The 19,272-nt window shown below is 42.4% G+C and overlaps 1 protein-coding gene across 7 annotated transcripts in view; it reads right to left on the reverse strand.

Moving 5' to 3' along the window:
- MTCL1 (microtubule crosslinking factor 1) overlaps nt 1–19,272 on the reverse strand; it is a 102,872-nt gene that overhangs the window by 42,815 nt on the left and 40,785 nt on the right. For 5 of the 7 annotated variants that reach the window (XM_071417313.1, XM_071417298.1, XM_071417296.1 and 2 more), the window contains exons 4-5: nt 5,577–5,636; nt 3,459–3,536 (exon numbers count right to left, since the gene is read on the reverse strand). In XM_071417313.1, the coding sequence (XP_071273414.1) occupies nt 3,459–3,536; nt 5,577–5,636 (138 nt within the window). The remainder of the gene's footprint in view (nt 1–3,458; nt 3,537–5,576; nt 5,637–19,272) is intronic. The other 2 variants (XM_071417280.1, XM_071417288.1) reach the window with 2 other exon arrangements.

Below are 19,272 nucleotides of genomic sequence, written 5' to 3' on the forward strand. Positions count from 1 at the left end.
AAATGAAAAGGTTCCATGATTTGCTGGCACTTTTTGTTCCATTCACTTTTTGTTCCATTTACCTTTAATGACACGCTTGTTCCCCTTAAGCACCATAAACAAAGACTACTCAGATGAATTTGCTCATCATAATCTCAAATTTTGGGCTCCTTCAGCTAGAAAGCACAACAAAGGTGTGCTAAACTGCATGGCTGACTTGAAAAGTGAAGACTTTAATTACCATGATCTCACAATGCTGTGAAATAGACAAAGTTCCTAAGTTGCTTTCCAAATAGGAAACACACTGTTTTGTCTACTGCTGTTATTATTAGGACAGAGCAGATTGTGACCTCTGTTTCTGGGATGAACTGTTCACAAGGGAGATCAGTGAAAACATGTGAAAAAGCGAAGAAAAATTCATTAAATCATGTTTACATCCAAATCCATCCCATGTGAAAACCTGCATTTTTCAGGAAGTACCAGGGTATTGAATGACTATTTGGGGTTTTTTGTGTGTGTTGGGCATTAAAGAGTACTGCATCTCATCTCAAATGAAAACTCCAGTGTGTATTGTGCTGAAATAAGAGACAAGGTTAAGTAAATTCTAAGCCAATGAACAATTTCTTTGCATGAATCACTTTCATGAATTGTCATGGAGATACAGGCACTTGGCCTCAAAAGAGACACATTTATCAGCATTAGCAGTATAATGGAAGGCAGGCTTTGAAAGATGATCTCCTGAGACAGCAGATTTTATCATTGTTGGTAGGCCATGTGGACATATGTGCAATTATATATGGAAAATTCATTTCGGTCTCCGGAGCACTGTTATCTTTCACAAGCACCATTTTGTTTTAATTCCTAATAATGGAAACCAAATTCAGAGGAAAACATAACTGACTTTAATTGTTCACCCAGATCAGGCTATGAAAAAAAAAATTACGAAACTAATTATGGCTCAGCAATCTGAAGAAATTATTTAATTTCTATAGCACAGATCCTAGCACACTGGTCTTCTATGTTACCTAGATTAATTTTGCCACATTCTACTTACACAAATACTAATTATGACTTAATTTCAGCTGTTAATAACTGAATAGACACAAAAGCAATTGGTTGTATACTTCTGAACCCAGTAAGCTTTCTGATTGATGCTGCCTGCTGCAGGTTGTGACTTTAAAATGCTAAATAGAAAAAAAGTTAACTTACATGTTAAAAATATGATAGGCATAAAAATTAGTCAAACTTTTTGTTAATATGCGGTTTTAATTGACAACCAAGAGCCAAACACAACTGCAATCAGCTCATGGGTTGATTAAAATTTTGGTCATCGTGTCTCTGGCATCAGAAATATAAGTTTTAAATTAATTCAAGCAAGGTACTTATGATTGATTAGAAGCAAAGCCTTAGAAGATAGACTTTCTATCCTCTCTATTGTCTCCTTGTATACATATGTCTCTTTTTCACACATGTATTTAAAGATTGCTTTTCTCTTTATAACTCAAAAGTGCAAATTAAGAATCGAATTAAAACCTGGGAAAATCCTATGCGGCCTCTACTGCAGTCACTCTGAATTTTGGTTGCTCTGGCTGGATAAGACTGTATGATTAAAGCATCATCTTTTTCCAGGGTTGTGCAACACATTACCTCTGTTTTTCCTATCATGGTGAATCAGTTTATCCCCAGAGCTCTAGGTTTTGCTTTTAGGGAAATACAAAGATCACAAGGAAAGTTACAGCCAGACTAGTGCTGCACATCAGAACCCACAGGTGGGATGATTACTCCTGGTTATTTATTTATTTATCTGTTAATAGTTGGTCTGACTTTTTTTTTATTCTGTCTTTGTAATCCTGCATTCTTTACCCAACTCCTTGTCTGCCTTTGGCTTCAAGAGCCCAGCTGTCTGTGGCAGCGGCTGGTGCCTTGCACCTCCCTGGCTGGAGCAATGCCTGGCTGAAGGGGCAGCCTGCCCCATTCCTCTGCTCTGGGAGCACCAGGGCCCTGCTGCCACCCTGGGCTCCGAGGCACCTCCAGCCAGACACCCACTGCCCTTCAGACAGTACAAATCACAGCACTTGGGACAACACGCTCAGAGCTTTGATGCTTTTGAAGAAAAGGGAAAGGCTTCGATGGGTTCAGGGTCAGGGCCCCAATGTGTTTGCTCAGCATCACTGCACGACTCAGTGCATCTGTGGAGTTAGTGTGTTATTATTGCAGGACAAAACCACTTTTAACTCCTTTAATGGCATCACTTTATTGCCAGGTTTTGTCTTAGCTATTTTATTTTTTTTAAAGGATCAAACTTTCAAGTTTTGTTTTTTCGCAAGAGCTGAAACAAGCAAGATTTTTTTTCATTAGACAAACACAAGCCTTATACAAAACAACAGAGCTGATGGATGTTAATCTTGCCTACTAAATATGGATCCCATCTGGAAAGGTGAGAAAGCTCTAGATCTTCCTCACTTCCCTGCCAGGGAACATCCCATTCCCCTGACAGCATTTTTTCCAAAGGAAAAGAATGGTCAGGAGAGATTTATCAGCCAGATCTAAGCATGCCAGAAGGGTAGGACTCCAACCTTCATGCATCTGTCCCTCTGAAACTTTGTGTACAGAAATATCACTGATTTCTTGATCAGTTGAAACCAAGTAGAAACAGTGCGAGAGTGAGACACCCACACAGGCAAAGCAGAATTTTGACATATAAGGCAAACTAAAGAGAGGCCAAATCACTGAAACTAATAGCTCATTATTAGTTAAATTGTGAATAAAAAGACAGGAGAGGGGAAAAAAGAAAAAAGAGGGAAAATAGCCTTTCCATGGTTTTGGAGGAACAAGAGGCTCAAATCCCAGGGGCTGAATATGTACAATGGCCTCCTGACTGTATTAAACATCCAGTATGTGCATGCTCTCCTAAAATGTGTACATAGAGCAAATCATAAAGAAAGAAAAGAAGGAACAGCAGTGCAAAGATGTGACAGTCACGGTGCTCTGTCATGGACGTTGAGAGATCATTAAGGATAAATGGGAGCTAATGATTACCGATGGTGATAATTTGCATGCAATTGCACTGCGGCTCTGCATGGCACTTCAGAAGGATGTTAATGGGTAAAAAAAGCAGAAGAAAAAAGCCCAGATCCTTCCCCACAGAGTCTGCTGTCTAATTTAGACAAATGCAGAATGTGGAGATAAAGAAATGAAATGTATAAGAAATAAATTAACTTAATTATGCAATGTAAATGCATAATGTGTGAGAGATGTGATCAGAATGAAGAGCTGATCAAAAATTCCCCAATACAATATTTCTTTTCTGGCAAGAAGACACAAAGCTAGATAAAGGCCAACACCATCTCCTCTACCACCACCACCAGCTCAAGGGAACTGCCAGGCAGAAGACTGGTAAGCAATTTTGGGGTTGCAGGTCTGATGACAAGGCAGTACAACCAGCACCCAAGCATCTGGCTGAGTGCCAGCACTCCTACCTTGCGCTGGAGAACCACTTTTCTTTGTGGTTTGCCTGGTGCCTGGTATTTTCCAAGAAGCTCCGTTTTGCAATTCTGCTGAATAAAAACTTTTTTTCTTCAATACTGCTAGAGGTGGGAGAGTGCTACTACAAATTCTGCTTTTACACAGCTTTAAGACAATCAACTTCATGGGCATTATTTACTTGGTGTGCCCTGTGGTGGGTGTGAAGTTCCAGTTAATTTTCATGACGAGCTTGCAGTAAGTAAAAACACCAGTCTTGCCACATGCTGTATGTATCTGTACACATGTGGATGCACAGAATCTAAGTTTGAGGCCTTCTCAGTCACAAAATATATAATGGGTGTTCATTCTAGGTATTTAAGGCATCTGTCCCTGAAGAGCAGTATTTTGAACCTCCTGGCCTGTGTCTGTACCAACCCTTTTGGTCCATGCCCAGGACCTGGCAGCTGCTTGACCAGGTCAGGCATGTGCTGTGATGTGCCTTGATCTCAACCAGCAAATACCTCTGAATGGATGCCTGGGTTTGGAGACACTGGAGATATTGGTAATATCCTAGAGCTGGGAGAAAGCCAGGACATGTACATATAGGCTGGGCTATGTTAGCATATAAGGTTATTTTTTGGTCTTTTTTACCCTAAAGAGTTGGTGAAGAAAACTGAATGGCCGCCTTGCAGACTGCTGATGCAATGGTTTTCATTTCCAGCCCCAAATCCTTTGTTTGCAAGAGTTATGATGTGTGTGTAGTGGGTAAAAGTTTTTCTCCCCCTGTGGCTTCTGGGATCACTTCTCTTTGTTGAGAGCAGTGCTGAGCTCACACTTAGTTACTCAGTTCATTTTCTGAAGTTAATTTTGTTAATTTTGTGAAATCTTTTTAAGGCTTTCCAAAGCAAACTGAAGCTGCTCTTAATGCCTGGATTTGGGTGGAGGAAGCAAGCACAAGGATCCATTCTCTTTGCACAGTTCTGTATTTCCAGGAATGAGGAAAGGAAGGACAGTGCTGCTCACAAACCCCTATGGACACAATTGTGCCTTCATGTAGCTTCATCTGTAATTTGCATGTGTGTGGGCATGTGTATATATTTCATCTGTGTATTTTACATACTTGGAGAAAAACAAACTCTGACCTGACTGACGACTTAAATAATTCTCCATAGCAAGAGCCTCATTTTAAGGTATGATTAAGCCATGCTTGTGTCATCTTGGCCGGGACACTCAGTCTGCTGTGGCCTGGGAAAGCAGGCTGAAGTGCCCTGGCCACTGGCCAGTCCCCTAGTATGCCCACTCAGCTGCCTGCCCTACCCCCTCAAGTTCAACATATTGTAGTGATTTATTATGGTTTCAATTACAAATCAATGGACTTTAGGACTAGACAACCCCAAGGTCTCGGCTGTGTACGCTGAGCCTGCCGAGGGGGCAGCAGGGGAAGTGCATCCCTTCTCTAATGAAGGCACAATGTCTCTCCTGGCTCCTTTCCCAGCAAGGTGAAATACTATCCCCATCTCCCTGGCTATAAACAGTAACTGTGCTGGGAAAAGCTTTAACTCCTACAGTCAGCACAAAAAGCAGAGGAAACCAGGCGGACTGCTTTCCTGAGAAGGACTGACCAACAAGATTCCAATAAAACACGTGTCCAAAGAGAGATTGAGTGGGCAGCTTGGGCTCTCTGAGGTACCTCAGCTTTGGGGAGCACAGGTTCCTGCAACATCAGGGAGATCAAAGGAGACACGAGAGCTCAAGAGGTGTCACTGCAGTGTGTGAACTGCATTCCTGCCAAGACACTCATTAGCACAAAACCTTTGGCACAGTGTATAAATTTAGTTAGTCCCTAAGCTGTGATCCAATTATTTTGTGAGGCAAGGTGATTTGCTCCTCTTGTAGCAAACCTGCAGCCTCAATCAATGGATACAGGCACAATGAGCCTGAGAAGCTGCACAGTTTAGAGACTGCACTTCTGTCCTAAATTGCTTCTACATTATCTCTGGGAGGTTTCAGTAGATTAAGGTCTAATTGCACTCAAGTTAATATACCTGATGGCCAGTCAAAACCCATAAAAATAAATTTTGAGTTGTATCATGTGATTTTTGCTCAAAGTTACATGTTCATGGAAACCATACCTGGGTAAATGTCTTTTTTTCTTTGTGGATTTCTCTGCTGCCTCTCCTCTTCAGGGAACTCTGCAAGAGAAGCAACGCTGTGTTATTGATAAGCTAAATACAAAGCCTGCAAGTCTGGCAGGTTTCACCACTATACAATTAATTAAGGAGAGAGAAAGAAAAAAAGAAAGAATATTCTCCTGAACAGCTGGGGATTTAATTTTTCATGATAATCCTTAAAAGAACAAGGTGATCATGTCCTTGTCAGTGAATCTTTTAATGCCCAAAATTTCCCACCAAAATAAGGAATAAAATTAGTTAAAACTTCACAGAGGGGGGAACATCCTGCCCCCCCCCCCCCCCCCTTTTCTTCTATGGACCACCACAATTTTGGCTAAACTTTCTTTTTGCGTGGGGCAATGATGCATGTTTGATTAATCCAGGGCAGAAGTCCAAGAATCTTACTCACAGTCGATGTGAAACACGTGGTGGAAACCTCAGAGGAAAGCAACCCCCCAAAAAATAGGCAAGGACATGCATGTTTAAGCTATGTGGCATAACATTATTTGTTAACCCGTGCTAGCAAACATACTGAAGAGCCCAGATAAAGACCAGATAATTCTCCGGGTATTTTTGAATTTACTTCATAAACCAGATATTATTGGTTTTGCAAATCTTTATATCCCTTTATAAACAAATATTTTTAAGACATGGAAATGATATCATCATCACTGCTTCACCGAGAAACCTCTCATTTCCCAAATGGAAAAGCACAGTTTTCCTGAGAAGTGAGAGGTAGAGCACTATCAGGATGTTACCAATGTTTACTTGTGTGTCAAGACTGGTTTCCAAACCAGTGTGAGCCGGGCCTATTTAAAAAAGGCATATTTTTGACACTTATCAGGTTGAGGGGATCAATAGTTATCAGAGGAAAAAAAAAGGCAGAAAGCTGGGAACTGCAGAGTTTGAATTCAAAGCAGGCTGTGTTGCTCTGTCTGTGCCCAGAACCTGAAGGCTGATACTCTCCAGATCACCCCAATATTCTGGCCTCTTTTATTTATTACTTCAGTTTATATTTGCTCTGTGGAGGACAATTTCCAGCTGAGGTAAAGCCTGGGTTGTCATGGGTAGCCCACAGTTGGTAAGATGGGTTGCCCTGCTCCTCTGGTCCATGTGATGGAGCAGTGTCCCTGGACCAGCACCTGCTCCCATGTCAGGTGGGCTCAATCCCAGCCTCTGTAACCCACACTGACCCAGCACTGCAAACCAGGAGGGAAGAGGAAGGGACAGGAGGGAGAGTCATCCTGTTAATTAGCTAAGTCCAGCCTCGTGCCCAGCCATGAGCTGGCAGAAAACACGATGAGAGCTCAGGGACCAGCACACACACCACACACAAATCTGAACCAAGAGCTTTCCCTGGCTTTGTGGTTTCTGTCTGTTCAGCTATGCAGCTACTGCGCATTATAATTATTGCACACTAAGACAAATCTCTCCTTCTACTCTTTGTTATACACAGATAAGTAGTTAAAACCCATTCATACACAGCACCATATGCCCAAGACATACTACAGTTTATTTTTGCTAATCTGCTCTCTACTTTAATCCAGTGATTTGCTATAACTAATGAAGCTGAGTAAGAGAAATGTCTTTTTCTGGATACTGAAACAGTTCAATAAAAAAAGACTTTAAACACTAAAATCATCATATGAAAACCTGTTACACAAGCTTAGGCAGGATAAACAGTTACTGTTTTCTCTCCCTTTTTTTCTTTTTTTTTTTTTTAATGTGGTGTTATTCTAGAAGCAGATATGTAACTGAAAGCAATCACCAGTCAGCAGCATCACTCCCAGGCACACAAGAGGGGTCACATTCTGGTTGAGTAGAGATGGGGCATAGCCCTGGTCCTCACATGTGACTTCTTTTCGATGTGACTTCAAGCAAGAGCAACTTGAGTGAAAGGAGGTTGTCTGGATACTGCATGTAATTTGTAAGCCCTTAGAGTCAGGGATGAGGCAATCAATTTCTATAGAGGCCTCAATGCCCAGTTGTAGCAAATAGCTGCTCATCATGCTAGAAATGAAAAGCCTTGTGCCAAATGCTAAAACCTCTTGCTCTTAGGCAAAAGGTAACACTTAGACACATCCAGCTCGAGAAACTAGGGGATATAAACACATGGACTACAGTGTGCAAGATAAAGTAATAAAGACTTTGCTGTGTAGTATGGGACAATACCTGGAAAACAAGGGGAAGGGAATTAAAATCATGGTAGATGACATGGATGACAGGCTGAGAAACAGGTAGGTAGCAATCCAGCTTTGGAAACTGTAAGCTCCACTCCTAACTGAAACAATTAATTCCACAGATCCAGACTAACAGGTTTGTAACATATTGCCTTAGATGAGGCCTCATTTTAAGCATTTTCACACTGTGCTGTTTGGATTTGCATAAGAACAACTTTGTAATCAGTGCTCAGGTGGGAGCTTTGTATTTCCATAAGGCAGAGACTCAACCTTAGGCTGAGTCTGTGCTCGGTGTAAGAAAAAGACAGGAACATTTACCTTTGGGGACTGCCAGTGGATTACAGGGAGAAACTTCCCTCACATGGATCAGTGGAGGACTTGAACACAAGCATGGCAGCAAGGCACTGCCTGCTCATAACCCCCTAAGCCCTACATGAAAACAGGGCATATCTCCATTTCAGCACTATGGGACCAGGCTGCACTTGTGTATGAAACACCAGCCAATACAGCTGGGCTAAGGGCAGAGGCTGCTGCTGCTAAAAGTAGGGGAATGTGCTACAAGCTTAAATAATTTAAAATTCAAAATGGTCCAATAAATGAGCGTTTCTCTTTGATGTACAGGAGATTGGCATCAGAAGCTGATATGAATTAATGCTTGAAGGAACATTTCTATACTACTTTCTATACTCAAGAGACCAGCCAGGGTTGGCTGTCTACCAAGAAGTCTTTCAATGATGGTTAAACAAGATTTTATTAGTCCTTTGGTTAACAGACTCTCTTAAGGAAGTGGTTACTTGTGCAGACATTTCCTACCTTTCACTGCAATTTATTGATGGACCTCTTGGCTACCAAAGAGAGCTAACGTATGGAGGCCCAGTGTTTTAAAAGTTAAACTTCCCAAAAGATTATTGGGTGTAGGGATTACAGTATTAACAGTGGGAAGAGACATAATGATTTTTACTTTCCCTAGGAGCCTAGCAGGGATGGGAAGAAGTAATTTGCATTTTCTGGTGAATTCCATTTTTACCAGCTCAAAGGAGAGTCCTGCAAACTGAACAGTGAAAGTGAGCAGTGAAACCCACGGCGGGGACAGCAAGCAGGAGTCAATGCACTGGAACTGGTGGTTGGGCAAAATATGGAAATAAAATTTGAGTTAAGAGCAATTGTACATGTAAGCACATGATAGACTACAAGTTTACATACTGAAGCAAGTGCAGAGTAGGATGAGAACAGAGCTGTAAACAGGCATTGGTAGAGAAGGATTTGAGAGAACCAAGAGTCCTTAAGAGCTGCCATCCCGTCACTTTATTCACTGCTGCTGAGAGGAGCAAGTAATTTGGGTGGCAGTCTGACATCTGCAGGCAAGCGTGGGCTTGCTATCATATGTGCATCAAACTGAACCTGCAAAATTCAGTAGCCAGTCACTGAAGTGACAATGCCTGCAACTCAAAAACAGAGAGGCTGGGTTGGAAAGTCCAGCCCTGAAGGCAGTTTCTATTACTGTGATGTGTGAGGAATTACACACCAGCATCACTGGCGCTTATGAGCTGTATTAATAATGTTCTGTGCCAGTGATGGCTTGCTACTGATTGCTTTGAAATGGATAATCACAATTTTCATTTGCATGCATTAGAAGATACTGCCTGTGAGGGACCTGACAGTATTTTAAAAAATTATGCACAATGGACCGCATCCACTTGCTCCAAATCCAGCAGTAGGTGATACAGACCACTTGCAGATTACCAGGAACTGCAAGGCCAACAGCTTCAGAGATGCACATTGGCATTTCATAACAAGAGCTAAATTCTTGCTAGCTGTTGGGGCCTCTCATGTTCAAGAATGAACAAACCATCCAGGGGGACATAATCTCTGCCCCACAGAATGTGACTCATCAAGAGATCCTGCCAATGGACTGACTTTTTCATAGCACTTACTCTCCAAGAAACACCAGTGGTTTAAATGAAGGTAATTCTGCTTGGCATCTATGTGAATCAGAAGAAAACCAGATCCTCTTGTTAACAGATGGTCAGAGGGTGGATTTATCCCCAAGAGATGTAAACCAGTGTTCATTAACTGCACCACCAATCAGGAACACTTCACTGCGAGCGTTTTCCAGGCACTGTGCAGGACTGCATAGGAAGATTCTGTCAGGAGATGAAAAAGGATGGGGATCTCCATGTTCCTTCTCCAGCAAACCCCCTCCACACAAATGAAGCTCTGATGGCCACTGCAGGCTGTTTCCCTCTTAACTTTTTGCTGCTTTGGACTTGCCAGACCCTGACAATGAAGACATGCATGATTCTCCTTCATCTCACTGTTTTAGAGCTCTCCCTGTTTGTCCAGTCTTGCAGATAAAGGGAAAAACCCTTTGTGCAGAGGTCTGACACTCTTAAATCAGTGATGAATAAACTCCTCTTAGAAGAAAAAAACATGTCCTGGACAATGACCAGAACCTGTTTCTTTAGAAGGGGCAGATTTCAGCTATCACACTGCGCTGTCCTTTACTGTTACCAGCCCATTTGGGATAAGGAAGCATTTCCCATCTCTGTAACAATGTCCTTTATTTAAGGTAGGACAGGGTGACTTTCCATTCTTTCTTTAGGCTGAAGTGAGTCTAAGTCCCAAGTATTCGACTGAAGATCTGCTTTGCTGCCATCCCATTCTTCTGTATCTCAGCAGCTGCGCAGTGAAAGTACAGCTTTTTCTTTGTGAACTCTTGTACATATCTACAGGATGGTTAATGGAACTGGAAACTACAATGAAATTCTAATTGCTTTTCAATTGCTGTAGGCCCTTGAAAAAGATATCTCACCAGCCCCTGATAAAGCTGGGCTTGACGCAAGTGATCGGTATCTCCATTCATTCCCGTGTACGTTTCCTTTGCTAGGAACCTCTAAATACCATGATACTCATCATTCACATGACCTAGCAAAGCAAGCTATGTCTGAAATATCATAAGCATTACAATTCAGGATAAAAGACATCCCTTGAGTAAAAGAGCAGCAAAGCACACTAGCTTTCAGCACCAGCTTAAATTTCCCTAACGCTGCATTACTCTATTGTGCTCAGCTTATGAATAGGAGCCTCTTTCTTTTGCCTCTTACTATGAACACACTACACTGTCTGTCTCATGTGGCTTCCTGGTGCCCTTCACATGCAGGCTGTGATATTAGCTGCCTTGGTGTTTACAAATAATGTGGTGTGACAGGTCTGGGAGCACGCTGGGGAGGGAAGCAGCAGGGTTGCACCTGCTGTCTGAAGCCCTGGAAGGTTAGACAGCAGCTCTTGGGAGGATGGGAGACAGCTGGGCTGGCTCTGTGTTCAGCTCTCAACACTGAGCCATTTCACTTAATATTTGGTCAGTGCAGGCTGATGTGGGGACCAGAAACCAATATAATCATTCTTATTAATAAAATAATTACTAAATAATTCCGGAAATAATTGGTAAAAGATATAGCCCAGTGATACAATAATTGTTATCAATATAATAAAATAAATCCTGCAACAGACAGCTGAGATCCTAACCACTAATGTGTATCACTGTCTTACACAGTTCTCCTGCCCAAACATTTCCTAGTAACTTGTTAAATTCATTAAAATATATTTTAAAAGTCCCTGTCTGTCCCATTTTGTTAAGATATAATTTTATATACATTTTATTATAATTTTATTACTTTTGTCAGAATACATAAAGAAAATTATAACACACTGAGATCAGACTTCTCTTTCTTAGGGAAGGGTCTTATTTCAGGTGAAGGAAACAGGAAAGAAGCCAGATAGATGATTGCAGCCAGTGCTTCTTTTTCCCCTCCTGCTACACTAGCAGAGTGACACTGTTGTGCCAGGAGCAAACATCCCTCTGAATGGGGATGAACCTCATCACCCTTCCACTTGTGCAGCTGTTAAATGTGAGTTCTGCCCAGCACACTGTGCCCATTCCTTCACCCTGCATCACAGGCACGTGTGCTAACCCTCTGCCCGGGCACCTCCTGAGCCTGAGGAGGGAACCACTGCCACCACATCCCTCACAATCCTGCCAGGCAGGAGCAGCATCCACGCCAATCACAGCAGCAGGCTGCTGCCAGCCCTCTGCTGCTCCAGCTCCCACCACACTGTGGCTGTAATGCCCATGGTAACCATCGCTAGGAGCACCCGCCCTCTCCTCCCCAGTGGCACAGGAGGCAGGAGCAGCACCCCAAACTCCCCCCTCTACATCAGCTGAGCTGCAGGGACTGAGCACCAGGCTGCAAAAGGGAGACACGTCAACCTGCACCCCTTTGGGAAAGAACTTGTGGAAGAGTCAGGCTTAATCCGAGTGGTATGTGCTGCGCTGACACTGCCTGAGCCCTCTAATTACCTCGTTAGTGTAATCCCCTAACAGACAGCCCGTGAAAAATGTGCTGGGCACTATGTACACACAGAAACAGACCTGTCCTGACACAGCTTGGCAACAGGAATGGTGCTCATAGTCAGCCACAAAACCCCACGGAAAGACACACGCCTGGTGCTCATAGCCCAGGCAACACTTCAGCATGCCCAGAGGGAAACAGCATCTCACTGTGAGGGCAGGCACCCTGCCAGCCCCTTGGGCAGCAGTGGCAGTTTGGGCTCCCTTCCCCACCTCTCTGGACTAAACAGGGGTTATAAAACTCTCTGAGAAGATGAAACAACTTGTACAATCGTTTTAAAGACTTCTTCTTCTCTCTTGTGATGATTCTTACTGCAGTAGCCTGAGCAAAATAGACAACTGCTGGAAAAAGCCTCCCCTGACATACCTGCCCTGCCATCCACCATCCACCTGGCACTGCTTGGCATCACCTACTCACCCAGTGCTAAATGTAAACTGCCCCAAAAACAGAGGCTAACTGTCTTTCCCTCCTGTTCTCCATGAAAAAAATGCTTCCCCAGAAGGCTTTACTGAATGGGACTGCAGGCCAGGTAGTGCTCAGAGATGGTATTGGGAGTTTGCATTCCTAAAAGAAGTATGAGAGCATCTGTTGCTGGTCACTGCACACCCTGTAGCACAGCTGACCTATCACAAGCATAAATGTTGTTTGTTTGTTTGTTTGTTTCCAGCAGAAGGGTAAGTAAGCAGTATATACACAGGGAATAGACACCTGCTGTCCAGTTGCAGAGGTAGAGTCTGCTAATTCTCTGCACCAAGACCTTTTAGAAAGTAATACTATGTAGACTTTCAGAGGACTGGAAGAACAAACTGGAGAGTTTGACAGTGAGGGGACAAAGCAGAGCTAGGCCTGATTTGGACAGTGCTGATAAAGGGGAGGAGAGGAGCTGAGTAAAGCTCCAAGCCCATACTAGGTCAGGAGGTTACTGCAACCATTTACAAAACTGGGAGAGGGAGAAAACACACAGCTCTGCAACCTCTGTAGTGTTCAGAGTATGGGCTTAAAGAGCAAATTTCACATAACCTAGAAAAAAGAAGATTTTTGGAAGTATTTTTGGAAGTCTTTTTGCAGAGAAAGATATTCACACCTGCACAACATCTGTGCTGTCCACACTAATAGATCAACAGCCACAGGATTGTTCTTTACATTGGGAATGGAAAGGAGAATTTTCCTTGAGCAGACAACTGTGAGTACAAGCATCTTCAATCTCCCCTGGATTAGAGCAATTTGCTGTTTCTATGAAGTATTAAATGAAATTCTAAAGAAGCAGGGAGATTAAAGGCCAACTTCAATGATCCCCAACAAATATATCCCAGACAGTCTTTGTAATCCTCAGTTGCCCATCTATTATTTCACAATTTTAAGGACATTGCACTCTGAAAAAGGAGCTTATAAAAATAGAGCAAAAAGACAGCGCAAATTCACATTTGGATAGCTGCTGACATTTTTGAACTTTGGATAGCTGCTACCTGTGGTGCATTTTCCTATAGATCATTCAGTGCGTACACCAATTTACTGCCAGGTGATGGGTCACCCCCAAGACATTCATATTCAGCAAGCCATAGGAGTCACAGTTCAAGCCCAAATAAAGATAGTTCTGCTACAATGAACAAGGCCATCAATTACAGGAATGAAATTCAAGCCAGAGTGTAGCATTTGTAACTAAGAAACAGTGAAAGCAGGGCAGGCACAAGAGACAAGAAGGGAACAGAGCTCCTCCAAGCATGTCAGTGCAATGTCCACCCACTCTCCCAGCATATTCTGTGAAGAAGAGTTGCCCTCATGGGAGAAAAGTGCTAGGCTACCTATGTGCCAAACTGCAGCTGGAAATGGACAGGAGGGAAAGAAATTGTTAGGAGAGCATGTAATTAAAAAGCTGCAGTTCCTTAGTGAAATCAGTCCACAAAGATGTGTCAGCAGCAAGCCTGTAAATATCAAATGAAAAACTCTACATGATTGATATAACATCAAAAAAACATGCTTAGAAAAGAGTATGACAAGCCCAAGTGGGAACACAGTGCTTCAAACATCAAAATTAAAAATGCACAGAAAAATTATAAATATTCCATAAATGCTAACAGCAAAATAACCTGTTGTGAAGCATCATTCTGAGGAGACTCAACCTATGCAGGTATTTGAGTTACCCTTAACTATTTTGCCTGCTCCAGGGGCTGGACTGTGATTGCCTGGGAATTTTTTCTGATTGCCTCTGGGGAGCTGGGGTGGCTCAGCAAGTGTGCAGGGGCTGCTCTCTCTCATGCTACTGCTGCTTTGAAGCCTAAAATGAGCTGCCTCAAGCTCCTTGCTGGGATTCAGGGTCTCTGCCTGTGGATACAGAAGGATGCTCTGAGTCTGTGGACAAAAATACAAAATTAAAGACAAATGGTGCATTACTGAGTGTTATGTGGGGAAGCCAGACCCAGGAGAGGGTCTCAAAGGTCTCAGATCTCTGAGAGAAGGGTGAAAGCAGGGTTTAGGATAATGCTTTTTCGGTTGCTCTGCAGCTCCTGGGAAGGACAGACAGCTTTTCCATGCCTTGACAGGGGAGCTGGCTGCCCTGAGCCCCCCCATTGCACTGCCTCAGTGCCTCAAAGAGCTGGTTTCTGAGGAGGAGGCAATGGTGCCCAGCACTTGCCCAAAGGAGGAATTCACAGCTTCAACTTTGTTGCATTCATCCCTCTCTAAATGCATCCTACTGGGGGCCTAAGTGCTGTGCTTTGTTTTGATACAGATTTGTTACAAACTGAAAATGTTTTATCTGTTTTCTTTTTCAGTGCGGAACAGGAAGAAAAAGAGGATGACCCATTTATAGTCCCTTAAATGAGGAAAATAATTAGTTTCCAGACTTATCTGAGAACTTATCCCACTGTTTTCCTCTCTGCCTTTCTTGCTAATATCAAAACAAACATAAGAAGCCTAAAATAGTAACATGGGTGCACTTAAAAAAAAAAAACTCCAACCAGCCAAACAAAACAATAATCATACCACATTTGCATGCTCTTGTGTGGGGTGAGCTGCAGCCACAGAGCCAGGGCTGGTTTCAGGAGCTGTTTCTGGATAGGAAGCCCTCTACCCTCCAGAAACTGTAGGATCCACCAGAGCAGTGCAAAGCCACCACAGCCATGGTCACTACAGTCTCCAGCCAAGGCAGTGAGCAGGAAGGGACCATGTCTGCACTGTTAGGCTGCTTGGGAAACTTGAACTAGTCCTCTTCTTTTGAGGGAATGAATCTGTAACCCCAGTCACACTGCACATGGTACTTTTATTATGAAATTATTATGATAACAAATGAAGACTGACAGCTACTGGGTCCAGCCCCAGGTATAGAATAAAATATGAAAAAGGTGAGCAGCACTGTTGACTTCACCAGTCCCTGAAAAAAGATGCCAGTTAGTATGTCCTTGGTTGTAACCACACACCAAAACACGTGGGAGGAGCTTATGGATCCCTCTGCAGAGCTTGCTGTTGTTGCTGCCTAGTGACAGAGGTTTCTGAAGATGATTTGCAAACCAGCTTCTGAAAAGTCATTTTTAGACTCTAACTCCAAAGACTTCTAATCTCTGTGCACTTCTCATACTGAAGCACATGAGAGCAGGAACATCCTGATGTGCTTTGTATTTGATTTGCCTACTCCTAGGAACCGCTTTATATGTGGAAAGCTTTGCAAAGCATTCAGGTAGAGCAAAGCAGCTCCTGCTGGGGACTGCAGGCTGGGAATATAATCAGGGGAAATACCCTTTTATTATACCTCTTAACCAAAACATAAAGTAGCACTCTGATTTTCTTACTATAAATCAGAATATGAAGTACAGGATTTTACCATATACAAATGGGTAAATACCTGATACCATAGTGGAATTTAATTCTCTGCCAAAATCATACCCATCTCTACTTCTTTAATGCCTTTTAAAAAATACAAGAAGTCTCACATTTTCATTAACTTCAGTGAGGCTTGGACTAAGGCCTCAGGCAGCATAAGGCTCTCATTGTCTCTACTGAAACAGGAGTTTGTAGGAGACCAGGCATCATTTAGGGGTTGCTGCAGAGAGGTATCTAATTAGGAACAACTAATCCACGATTACTGTTCTGCTGTGATTAAAAGTGAGGCAGCAGGGATGCCTGATGAAAGGAGGCGATCAGGTTACATCCTGAAGCCCTACCAAGGTCTGACAGGCAAGGATACAAATCTAGGATTATTCTATAAAGCCTGAAGAAAATGCAAGGGCAGATTTGGTAAGGGACTTGATAAATCTTCACCTTTTTTCTCTGACTAGCAAAGCAAAGCAAAAAAGGAAAAGAAGAAGGAAAACTTCAAACCATGAGCTAAATATTCTTTCTCTACCACTGGTCAATGCAAGAATTCACAAAAAGCTTTTACTCTCCCAGGAATAACAAAATGGAAATGCCTGGGCTAGATCAGTGGAAGAGCTTTTGAACTGAAACATGGCAGCTAATAGCAGAATAGGCTTTAGACCAGCCTGGCTGCAGGAGAATAATGACTATGAATAATATATATGCATTAGAGTGAATAATGACAGCCCTGAAGAAGGACTGGCAGAGACCAACAATTTTTTTTAGATCATTATTTCTCAGATGACAGAAACTATTACCATGAGGAAATTATTGCACTTTTCATTTTTCTAATTAAAACACGAAAACTGTTTCTCTCTACCACTTAATTCATTGCTGGCTCTTTCTTTCTGCCTCTTTGGCCACCTGGAAAAAACATCTCCTCATAGGTAAACTTTTTTTTAGCTGAGGGCCCAACCTCAAAGGCTACTGCTGTGTCAGTGCTTAAAGTGAGGGCAAAAATAGCTGTGTTAAGGATTTCCACAGCAAAACAACCACATAATTTGAATTCTTGGTGGTTCTAAAGCAGGCATATTAAGGTCACTACCTGGGTACATGCTCTGCCTTCTGACCAAGAAGTAAGGGGAACAAAATTGCTTGTGGGACTGATCTTCCCATGTGCCTGCTCCTCAACAGGGCAAATTTTACATGATTATAGGTTTTTGGGGGGATTTTGATAAAATGTTCATTTCTAGTCTGTTCTTAGAAGTCTCAGTGTGGTGAATTTTTGCTTGTTTGAGAAACCCGAAGTCCCTGGATCCTTCTCTAAGCTCTTTTCTAAGATCCTACCAGTCATGACACCTAAAATATTGGGAGGGAGAGACAAAATAAAACCACAGGCAATTAGCAGCTGGTCTCAAGCAAGGCATCACTTCCACCACTTACTTCTCCTTCCCTGGCTGCCTACCTTACCAGGCTCCTGAAGGGAGCTCTGAGACATACAGAAATGGAAAAGCATCCATTTTTTCTCTCTGTAAATCACTAATTGGACTCTGCTTATTTGGATCAGCAAGTGAGGAGTGAACGCCCTCAGAGATCCACAGCAGCTCTTCAAAAAAGAGCCCAAAACCAGGAAAAAAAAAAAAAAGAAAAAATAGAAGAAGGTAGGAAATAAATGAGGGAAAAGTTTGCAGCATACACAAAAGCACCATGAAAAAAATACTGACTGTTCAACGCTTGCATGTCTTCAAATTCACTAAAGGGATGTGAAGTTAAATCAAAACACAAATGGATCTCAGACAGGCACACAGCACTTTCCCTCTCCCATACACAAATATGTCCCCATGCTACTTGGCTCACCTGTCAATGCAGGAAAAGCTCTTCCTGGCCACACCAAATGCCCTGAATGACACCCAATTTCCTAATCTGGCTTTGTTATTTTCTCCTTATTTGGCATATAACTGGGGTATGAATTTATAACATGTTTTCATTTACATAGGAAAACTGGAGAAAGCAGTTTGTGCCCCAGAAGGACACAAAGAAACTTGAAGTAAATGTAGATCTAGAATAAGGCAAAATAAAACTCTCATTGGCATAATTATTGTTAATGACTTGGAACTGAAACTCATTTGGATGAATCCTCTTCAGATTTTGCCTATTAATTTCCCTAACTGTCAACATAAAAATGGCAGGTTTTAGCCAAATAGTCTAGCCTTATAAGAAAATATAATAGAAATGAAAGAAATAGAATGAAAGCTTGTTGCAGCCTTAAATTCTAAGAGGAACAAATTATCACTTTTATTAGAAGGCATATACTTAACTGAAATCTCCTCCCCACTTTTCAGATAATAATAAAACTACCTACACTTTAGAAATAGCAAATGATTGATTCTGACTGGTGCTTAAAGAAAATACTTAAGGTTTTTAACCTCACTTTTGCCACTGGGGTCTCTACAGCCCAGTATACACTCTGTCACTCGTTGCTATGATTGCAGCAGTGCCTTCAGACACTGTAAGATGAAAAAAGTAGTCTCTACATTCCTTCCAAAAGGTTTAGCAGGGATTCTCCTTGAAAACAAAACTTCTTGAACACCATTCAGCAACACTGAGACATAAAAAGGGTTTTGGCCACAAATGAGAGAAAAATAATATCAAAATAAAACTAAAAAACCTGATCCAGCCACAACCCAAATTCAATAACCCTTTCAATTTCTGCAAAGTGAATCTCTAGCATTCACTGCAGCTATTCATGCTCCAAAGTGGTGCTGCATGTATTGATGTGAGCGGTTCATTATTCACCAGGGAAGGCATCCCACTGACCTCACCTCTGTAGGAACTGCAGAATCACAGCCCTATTATGGGCAGGCCCAATATTTATGCACACTTGTCAGATTTCACACAGCTCCTCTGAATGACATGCTCTCCTCTGGTCCTGCCTTTCTTCTCTTTAGGCTCTTCTTTCTTTCCTCTGCCTTCTAACTTCTGTGTGGCTTTTCATAGTAAGTGTGAATTTAACCAGCTCACACGTAGGACTGTTCAGCTCTCACAAGCAGCTCTGGACATGTTCATTATTAACCCCAGAGTGAAAATATTCAGTCACACAATAAACCTGTGAGGCCAGCCAATGCTAAGGAGCTGAGCCCAGGGTAAGGGCTGAGCCCAGGGTAAGGGCTGAGGGAGTGAAAGACTTTTAAAACTTTGCAATTACTGTCTGCATATAGTCTGCAGAAAATACTCCAGGCCACCAACTGATTGTAGTTCCACTAAATATTTCAAGAACAG

The sequence above is a fragment of the Agelaius tricolor genome, unplaced genomic scaffold (assembly GCF_023055355.1).
Source record: "Agelaius tricolor isolate 1412-34295 unplaced genomic scaffold, bAgeTri1.0.p SCAF_2, whole genome shotgun sequence".
Lineage (NCBI taxonomy): Eukaryota > Metazoa > Chordata > Aves > Passeriformes > Icteridae > Agelaius > Agelaius tricolor.